The following is a 10,008-nucleotide window of genomic DNA, read 5'->3' on the forward strand; positions in this document are numbered from 1 at the left end:
ATTTTGTTTTGAGTTGAAATGTACTGAAGTCTTATTTAAGTTTGAGTGTTTAGCTTGTTAATTGTATTGTTAGAAGCAATTGTTTGCACTATTCAAAGACACTTTTTATTAAACTGTGGTAATAGCAACGGTATAGTTCATTTCTATCGTTTCAGGCTGAGGATTTTTTTTTTTACTTTACGCCCCGAGTATGCCGGTCTTTGGACAGTTTCCCAGGATTTTTACCTCAGAGACCGTCTAACTCAAACATGTCAAACTCGAGGCCCGGGAGCCAAATTTGGCCCACTGAAGCTTTTTATGTGGCCGTCTAGTCTAGGCCTGTCACGATAACAAATTTTGCTGAGCAATTAATAGTCTAAAAAATTATTACGATAAACGATAATATTGTTTCAAGACCTTTTGACACTGATTTAATGGAAATGACTAATAATGCATGCGATTTCCTGCCATAGATGGATACACTTTATTTTCAAAAGAACACATAACACTGGAACTGATAAACTAAATAAATAAAACAACAAAAAACAAAAATAAAATTGATTCTGTCGCCATTAACAAAAAACGTACTTGAATAAAAACTGAACAACATAAAGCCAAAGTGGAAATAAATACTGCATTCAACCAAAAGAGTGCAGATTATGAAGTCTGTATATTATATTTTCCTTCAGTAATCACTAGATGTAAAAAGAGAAGATGAGCACATCCGACTACCTAATGCAATAGTTCACACTACACGATTTTTTGCCCCTATTTTCTCTTACGTACAACAATCTTAGATCGTTGGCCGATCTAAGATTGTAGATGGTGATTTTGTAACCGATCATCCTGCAGTGGTTACGGTAGATCGTTGTGGCCACTCCGATCTAAATCGGGGGATTTCCCCGACTGGAAGCTTAACACAGCCTGTTGAATGTGACAGATAGCCAATCAGATTCTCCTCTGTGCTTTCTGAGGGGAAATTACGAGGGGAATCCCAAACAGCTGACATGGCGCAACTGGAGATTATATATGGAAACATTAATGTTTATTCAACATTTTGTGCAAATAATATAGAAATGATAAGGGGAGGATTTGGAGCCAAATTGCTACCGCAGTTGATAAACCTGGTAACTTTTCAGCTGTTCTTTGTTAACGTGACATATTTATGTCACGTTAACAAGTTATGTCAGGTTACAATGATTTTCATTCAGTCAGGACTTTACACTGACTCTAATCTAAAGCATTGATTAATGCCTTATTTTAAAATTGGTTAACTGGACTTTAGCCATTGTTTTGTGCCCATGTGGCTGGACATCGCACGGCATGGCGAACCCGATTGAACCGTTATACCTAGGATTTGTGTTGGCTAATGTGTCTCTCAGGTTTTGAAAATGGGCCGACAATCGGCCGACAACTCGTGTAGTGTGCGCTGGACATTACACTAAGGAAATGAGGAAGGGAGGGTCAGTGGAGAGCACCGGAGTTTAGTCTTTTTTCATTCAGTGTCGGCAACAGAAAGAATAAAAGGCAGGAAGAGATGATGAAGCCGATAATTAAAATGAGGTCGATAGGTTTAATTTATCGTGCGATTAATTGATTTATCGTTTATCGCGACAGGTCTACTCTAGGCTCCAAATGACATCAACAAGTCTCTCCAGTTTTTCACAAATCTGCAAAATTCACACAAAATCAACAGAGTCCCACATTTTTTCTGATTTTCCTGCTAATTATTTTCAAAACTGGTTTTAAAAAAAGCACATTGGGTTTAAGTGCCTCAGCCTTCCATGATATGATTGAGTCCATGATCAAAACAGCGAATAATAAAAAATTCACACACATCATACATTAGTGTAAATATTGTAACAATTCCTGATGAACACCTTGTTGTGCTGCAGCAGCCACAGACTCTGCTGAGCTGCTCTGGATTCCTTCACTGGTAATCTCCTGCTGTGACTGTCTATTATCGAAATCTGTCCACTGCAGAACATTTGCTTGTGTCTGACAAACTAACATTTTTGTCTATATAATTGTTGTGGGTCTATTTCTCTGAGTTGCTGTCTGTGAGTCATGCCATGCATGTGATGTGTGTGTTCTGCTGTCAGGGGGACAAGGCCAGAGGTTTTGGCAGAGGCCTGCAGCCTGAGAGGATTATTGGAGCCACCGACTCCAGCGGAGAGCTGATGTTTCTAATGAAGTGGTGGGTTCTCACATCTGCTTTCCTCCTGCACTACTAATAAACACTCGAAGATTCTAGGCCTTCTGATAAAGTCACATTTCACCTAAGATGTTCTACGCTTTACCAGGCACTTTAATTAAGCCGTCAGTGTTTCAACACTTGTTGCATTTTATCCAAACCCCTAAATGTTGGGGTTCACTGAGAGTTGGCTGTGTAACAATCCTCTTCCTCATGCTATTTCCTGCTAGCCTTTGGGTTCTAGCAGGAAGTTCTGAGGAACGTTGACACAAAGCTCAGAGTCAGCAGCAGGTTGCAGAGGAAACAGTCTTTATTGTCCCACTGGGGGCAAAATTCAGCGGTAATGGCAGCATTAAGATATGGAGGGTGAAAGTTGCAAAAGTATTGAAAATATACAACATAAAAAACAAGATTACCAATAATAAGATTAATATACAGTACAATGTTATGATATAACATAAAATACTGTGAACTTATTAGGGAAATAATCATGATCCAAGGGATGTGCAACTAAATGACTTTTTATCTTCTTATACATCTGCTTATACATTTAAAACATGTATAAGCAGTGTTTTTTATTACGATGGATATAATATATATATATACACACACACCAATGAAGTGGTAATAATAAAAGCTAGACTGTCATCCAGATTTAAAAGTTCAGAAAATGTGAAATACTTTAGAGTGCTTTTTTATATTCTGCTTTGTAAGTGGAACTCTGGTCTATTCAACAGCTGCATCCATTCAAGTTTACCTGAAAGAAAGTATCAGTGTTTCAAAGTCTCTTTTCCCCCAGAACCTGACAATCTTTCTTCTTCTGAAACTGAACAGGAAGAACTCTGACGAGGCGGACCTCGTACCGGCCAAAGAAGCCAACGTTAAATGTCCGCAGGTAGTGATCTCTTTTTACGAGGAACGCCTCACATGGCACTCTTACCCCACAGAAGAAGAGGAAAAGAAGGAGGAGGAAAAAAAGGACTAGTGGATGAGAGGAGGTACAAATGGGGGTGAAGAGGAAGTGTGGCGATGCAGGGCAGGAAATCAGCTCTCCACCAGTTGACTGTTAACTTTCAGTGTCTCTGACATCCTACAGTGTGAGGATCAGCAGCTGTCAGTGGAAGTGACAGAAAATCTGTTTTCCTGCCCTGTAAGGACTCGAGTCCTGAAAAGATATTCCCACCCATTAGCGGTTGCAGCGGTTCGTTTCCAGCAGGTGTGTTTGACGTCTGCGTTTTGTTCTGTCCCCTTACCATGATTGTGTTGTGCCTTCAACAAGTATTCTTCCAGACCGCCAAGTATCCAATGGAAAAGAAAAACAAACACGGTTAAACATTAAGGTCAATGTTTGGTTTCAGATGAAGTTCCTCTCTCCCCAAAGTGTTGAGCTGATGGTGGTGGTGGTGGTGGTGGTGGTGATGATGATGATGATGATGATGATGATGGCAGCCGCAGCAGAAAGAATCAGATGGTTGGGAACTTCTTTTAAACAATAGGAAAGCAGTGAATTTTCCAACGTAGACAGAAAGCTGTTTTTCCCTTTCCGTGACTCATTCAGAAACATTGCTGATCTGACCCACCGATATTTTACTCTAAAGAGTTTCAGTGAAATCATCTTTTTTTTTGCCTTATGTTTTCTTGTCTGAGGTAAAGCGCTCTGTAACAAAGTGGACTTCACTAGAATTAGGGTATGGCTCGTACTATGCTGAAAACTTTCTTCAGAAAATGGTTCATGTTCACTTCTACTGCGTTCCACATCTGTTTTCCAGGTTATAAAATCTTAGCATGCACTGCTGGGCAACTCGACTGTTCATCTGTTCTCAGTTGCCAGGCGGTTTTTAAAATGCTCAGCATACAGAGGAAATTACCATCTCACTTCTTTGTTGTTCTCCACCAAAGCTTTCCAATTATGTGTTAACTGTAGCCCAGCTGTGCATTTCTATGTAAACTGTAATAGTGTTGTAGCTTTCTTTTGTTAGCACATTTGGATTGGATTGATTTTTTTTTTCCCCCCTTCTGGTTTCTTCCTTCTTGTCATTTGTTAAGAGCCATGCCGTTTTAATACATGAAATTGTGACGCATGTATTTCACCTTCATCCATTTTAAAGATTTGCTATATATCCATCCTGGCTCAACTGAAAACTGTCTTAAAGAATTTCACAAATTTAACTTGTTCAGTTGTTGGTGCTTTAGTTATATTTCTGCACCACATCTATCAGCATTTTAAATATAATGTCCTATATTTTAACCAAATGTCTTCTCTGCGGAGGTAACAAAGCTATTCATTTGTGCTATTTTTTATTTTTTCCAGATATCTTTTTTTGTTCCTAGTGGATTTGCTTGTTGATCTGTTGCATGTCTGTTTATCTACTTTTAAATGCTGATTTCAACAATAAATGATTTGGGACCCATGAGTTTCTTAATTCTTTTGTTCTATAATCAAACATGGACCACAGAAATCTGAACATCTGTAAGACCAACCATTGGTGACATTGATAGTTGTTGCACTAAATGAAGGTAACATTTCTGTGACCTCTGGTTATTTGATGACTAAACATAAATGTTAAGTATTTAAAGTGTATCTGTTGAAAAGACGAGTAAAGTTGAAAAATGAATCCTCAAAATGATTGGGCTGGCCTTCATTCATTTCCATTTGAGGCAATACTTTAACTGAAACTATTGCTGTGTCTTTGATCACTTCTGTATTTGATTCCCTTCGCTTAATTTCTGGAATATTCTGGTGCAACTCTAACCAGGTTGAGGTTTTACTTTAGATTTAAAGGAATTCCGTGTTTCAGCTGTTTTGCAGTTTAACGGAAATTTTATCCAGATTTGTGGTGCATAGAATGCTGCTTCTTCATGTCCATGTTCTGGATGCAGAACAGAACCAGAAGACCTGAGAGGTCTGGAAGGTTGATACAACAGCAAATCTTGAATGTGTTGTGCTAAACTGTTCAGTGATTTATAAACTAACAGTATCTTAAAGTCTATCCTCTCAGTAAAGGACTGCAGAACTGGGAGACTGCAGGCTGCTGTTTGAGTCCTTTTCTGTTTTCTGCATCTGCCACTTGGTTCATGGATGATAGTGGTCATTCACTGCACAAATGAACACTGCTATGAAAGAGGGAGATGTGCTTGAAATCACTAAGAAGCGACAATTGCCCCAATATCAACCAGTTCTTTGGTTTGCATCACAAAGAACCCACATTAAGAGAAACTGCTGTCAAGAGAATTGAAGTTTTTATGTCGCTAATCAAGACGTCCTCTTGCAGTGGAGGAGACTTCAAGACACCTGAGAGCAGCTGATCTAACAAGGAGCTCTGAGTGGAATTTAACAGAAGAGTGAAGCCACCGGCGGAAACTTAATCTTACTGCCAGTAGATGGTATTATATCAGTGCAAAGTTATATTTTCTGACTAATGTTTCTAATTTTGGTCATCTGGATTATCATTTGTTCTGGTAAAATATAGCACAGTATTCTAGTCAAAATTTAGAGTCTGCATCTAGCACAGGTTGAAGGAACAGACAGACTGGAGCGTTATACCTGATGAAGTATATTTGGATTTTCTGTTTACCACAAATGACTTCAGACTTTGTATGAACACATTTCTTTTCGTGTCAGGATTATTTTCTTGCAGATCACTGCAGAAGAGATCCAACCATCACTTCTGAATACATTAATGCATTATTCTTTACATAGAATTAATACATGTAAAATCAACATCCTGGATAAAAGTATAATACAACAAAGGTTACACAATTTCAAGTTCTTTTCCATCTTCCATAGTTTCAGTCTTTGTGCTGAAGGTGAGGCAGCCATGCTGCACTGGGAACTTTACACCTTTTGGGTCTTTACAAGATGGTGCTTCTCTTTATTACGCTGTGATGTCCACCTGTGGTCCGCTGCTTGCTGACCAGCAGGAGCTCTGGGATTCTCTGTTTTCCATAAGGCAGCATGTCTTCTTCTTGTGTATGAAATCGTTACACTAAGAAGCAAAGATGCACATGCAGAACATCAGAATTATCATTCTTCAGTCTGAATAATTTTAGTTTTAACCCTAAATTATTGAGATATTATTTGCTACAAACTGATGTAGCAGATTTGTATCTGTTCAAGAATAATCCATTTCACAGATTTTCTAAGTACCAAAGATATGAATTGATCTCAGTTTGTCCAAATACCAAAAACAGTGAAAAGACTTCTTAATGAGCAGAAGCCAGATTTAGCTCTGTTCCTTCAGGAGGAGAAAATAGACATGTTTTATACTCAGGTTTCTATAATCTTGTTAAAAATTACAAGAAACTGAGTCTGGAAAAGCATGAAATTTTGAAATGGAAAATTTTAGAAGCCTTGGTTTACATCTGTCATGTACAGAACCTTCCAGTTGAGGTCATCCAGAGGTCGGGAGGGTCGGTGTTTCATGCTTTCATGCTTTCATGCTGGGTCCTTGTTGGAAGCTCATCCTGCCCGTTCCAACCTGATCAGTTCTTATTCAGCTCCTCCTCTTCTTCACGCTTCTGTGTTTTTTGCTGTTTTGACTGACTTTGACCGACGCCACAGTAACTGTATCATCACGTCCAAAACGAAGGGTGTACTCTGTGGCGTCCAGCGGCCTGCCGTTGTCATCCGCCAGCTGGGAGAAGATTTCCTGGTACAACTTCCCAAATCTGCTCTTCATGTCCTGCAGGCGCCTGTGGCTGTTCCTCTTCTCCTGCAGCAGCTCTAAGCGATGGAGTCTCAGGGCCTTCAAGTCTTCCTCCAACGCTAGCAGAACGTCTAGTTTCCTCTTCCTGCAGTTCTGAGCAGCTATCTTGTTCTTTCCACGCCGCCGGATGTCCCTGATGAGGGTCAGCTGCTGCTGGCTGAGCTGGCCGCTACTCAGCAGGTGGTTAAACTCCTCTACTGGCAAGTTAACAATCAGCTGGTAGGAGAAAGGGATCCTGAGGGCCCGGGCTCGCTTCTCGTCTCGGCTCCAGGCTTTAGTTTCTGGAGCCAGGCTGGAGGAGGAATGGCGGCACGGCTTGGACATCGTCCCAGGAGCTGGAGAGGACAGCGAGGACAGGGGCGGGTTGTAGTAGGTGTGATCATGGCCTATGTGTTCCACCCAGGAAAAGCCTGGAAACAGTTTGGAATCTTCATGGTTAGCAGGGAACCGTGGTATGCCATGTCCTCCAACCGCTCCCATCYCCTCCTCCTCCTGCTTAATGGTCACCTCCACTTCTAAATGGGATCCAGCTGAGCCGTCCTCATCGCTGCTGTTCACCTCGTCAGAAAACACATTCTCCACAGCCGACGCACAGGATGAAGAATCATCTGCTGAGCCTTCAGAAACAATAGGAGAAGAGAAGGAAGAAGGGCTGTGGATGAAGTCCAGAGACAGGCCAGAGTCTGAGTCCGTCTCCGCCTCCGCCTCCGCCTCCGCCTCCGCCTCCGCCTCCGCCCAGACATCTAGGAGGATGCAACAGGAAAGATCAAAACAGCTTCAAAGTCTGAATGTTTGTGACATTGCCTCTGATTTCATGAAAGTTGTTAAAAAATAATCTAGAGCAGATCTTCAGAGTCTACCCACCTAGATCTAAAGTCAGCTTTAAAATTTGCACATTAGAAGTCATTAAAACCATTTTTCCTCTAAATACTACACCTATTGTCCTGCCAAATCAATCTGCTCAGAGAATTAATAAATGAATAAATGCTGCAATAACCCAGCTGCATTAGTTCGTTTTGAAGCACCTTTTTGATCTTTTTGAGTTTACACTTTACATATGGTCTATATTATTTATTTATTTTTGGTCTGATGGTCAACAGGCAGGACCGCAGCTCGTCAAGGTAGGATAGATGGACGGGTCAGTATTTCATTACGACACTCTTTACTGGATGTGTTATATGAACTATGCAGTGCTAGCTTGTCTGGATAGTGGAACGTTAAGCAAAATTTAACACTGTTTGAGAATAATCTTCACTGATGCCCAACATTTAGATCAGTTTAAAAATATAAGGCCACAGAATTTATGTGGTTCAATGGGACAACATGGTGAGGACAGGAAACCATGGAAACAGCAAGAAAAAAACAACAGGAGAGAGGAGAGAAATATCAAGAGTTCAGCCAGCAGCACACACTGCAGCAGCGGCTCAAACTCCCAGGTGTCTGGTAGAGGACGAACAGACTCAGTGTGGGGAGCAGGGGTTAGTCAAAGTAGAGGTTTACTGTATAAATACTTTACGTGTACCTAGGTGTGTCTCTAAAATTCATGTAAAAATGTGGAAATGTAAAGTATGGCCAACAGAAAATGATCAGAGAGACAACCAACGACTCCACAGCTCCACTAAAGGAAGCTGAGGTTTTAGTCCAGGTGAAATCTGATTGGTTTCCGACACCAGTCAGTTTGACCCATGACCTTTAGGTATCTGCTGGAAAGCTGATGCTGAAGTGAGAATTTAGCTTGATCAAGCCAAGTCTTCATCCAATTCAGGAAAAACATTGACATCACAAGGAAATATAAGTGTTTAGAATGGCCTAGCAAAAGTAAAGCTGACATGTAATCTGTGGGGTCACATGGAGAATAAAGTTTCTCACAATCTTCTACATGTTAGGAACTTTTGTGAAGTACCAAATTAAAGAATCAGTTGCTAGAAAGCCAAGATGCTTCAAAACGTATTGGTGTCACGGATCTTTCTGGGTTATTGCACTTTTCTGACAGAATTATTTATTTTAGCTGGATGGCAAAAAACAAATGTGACATTATTTCAAAATGATTTATTAATAATTCTGCTCCTAAAGCCAGTGGACTCTTTATAGTGAAATACCTCCCAGTCTGCTGGGCTGCTCCTGATCTTCCATCCGGTTACCTCTCCCTCCAGCCCCCTGATGGACTCCCTCACAGTGTAGCTGCTCTTCCTCTTCCTCTTTAGATCTGGCTTCCAGCTCAGGACTGAATCCTTCCTCCAGTTGTCCATCCAACAACTGAATGTCTTCCAAAATGTTCAAATCCTCCAACAGGTCACTGATATGGCCAGGAAAACCGTCTGCACCTTCCTCAGCCAACACAAAGGAACTGGACGATGTTTGTCCAAAGTCCTGGTCCAGATCATTCCCTCCGGACGCTTGGTTGACAATAGGAGTTTTCCGGTCATATGAAGGAGAGTCTGAGCTGAAGGGAGAAATGTCTTGAGTGAGCAGGTTCATGCTGAAGACTACCACGTTATCTCCGCCAGGATTTTCATCCAGCAGGTCAGTGTAGTTTGAAGGAATTGTCCAGGACTCCATCCTGGAGTTCTCCAAAGTGAAACCTGTGTTGATCACTGAACCATCCTCATCCAGCTCATCACTGGGAGTCAATGGAAGCAGAACTGGCTCCTGTTGCAGCTGATTAGCAGTCCCAAACAGATCTAAAAACAAACAGGAAGTTTTAGGAAGAAAAGTTATCTTTGAATAATAATAAAAAGCTGTATTTGAATTCATGATATATTTTAAATCTCTGCTCCTTTTGTATTTTTTAGTTTTCAGCTAATGAACAATTTGATCCACTTTCATCTGAAACAATCAGAATTCAATCCAAAGTTGAGTTTTCCTTTGCCCCGTGAAGCTCACCCTGCTGCCAGTAGGTCCCTGTGAGAGGCTCTGACCCGGGACGGGTGCTGGAACATGGGGGCGGAGCTTCAGACCCATCACCTGGTGCAGTCGCAGGTGTTCTTGAGTCAGGGCTGTGGTTTGAACAGGTCATCATTTCAACATCTATGATCTGCAGATAAAAGATTACAGTTTCATCTCATTTCATCTGTATCTATGATCAGTGGCGCAACTACACATTATTCAGGTGGATGCAAAAAACATAGA

At 41.0% G+C, this 10,008-nt stretch overlaps 2 protein-coding genes across 3 annotated transcripts in view; one reads left to right on the forward strand and one right to left on the reverse strand.

Moving 5' to 3' along the window:
• LOC103468201 (chromobox protein homolog 1-like) overlaps positions 1-3,172 on the forward strand; it is an 11,291-nt gene extending 8,119 nt beyond the window's left edge. For both annotated transcript variants that reach the window (XM_008415102.2, XM_008415101.1), the window contains 2 exons: positions 2,082-2,176; positions 3,008-3,172. In XM_008415102.2, coding sequence (XP_008413324.1) covers positions 2,082-2,176; positions 3,008-3,158 — 246 coding nt within the window. In that variant the 3' untranslated portion in view covers positions 3,159-3,172. The remainder of the gene's footprint in view (positions 1-2,081; positions 2,177-3,007) is intronic.
• A 2,532-nt stretch (positions 3,173-5,704) lies between these two features.
• The window catches only part of LOC103468221 (nuclear factor erythroid 2-related factor 1-like), a 13,939-nt gene continuing 9,635 nt past the window's right edge, over positions 5,705-10,008 (reverse strand). The window contains exons 4-6 of the mRNA XM_017306091.1: positions 9,763-9,913; positions 8,979-9,560; positions 5,705-7,622 (exon numbers count right to left, since the gene is read on the reverse strand). Of these exons, the coding sequence (XP_017161580.1) occupies positions 6,667-7,622; positions 8,979-9,560; positions 9,763-9,913 (1,689 nt within the window). The 3' untranslated portion in view covers positions 5,705-6,666. The remainder of the gene's footprint in view (positions 7,623-8,978; positions 9,561-9,762; positions 9,914-10,008) is intronic.

Source organism: Poecilia reticulata, linkage group LG8, assembly GCF_000633615.1.
Source record: "Poecilia reticulata strain Guanapo linkage group LG8, Guppy_female_1.0+MT, whole genome shotgun sequence".
Lineage (NCBI taxonomy): Eukaryota > Metazoa > Chordata > Actinopteri > Cyprinodontiformes > Poeciliidae > Poecilia > Poecilia reticulata.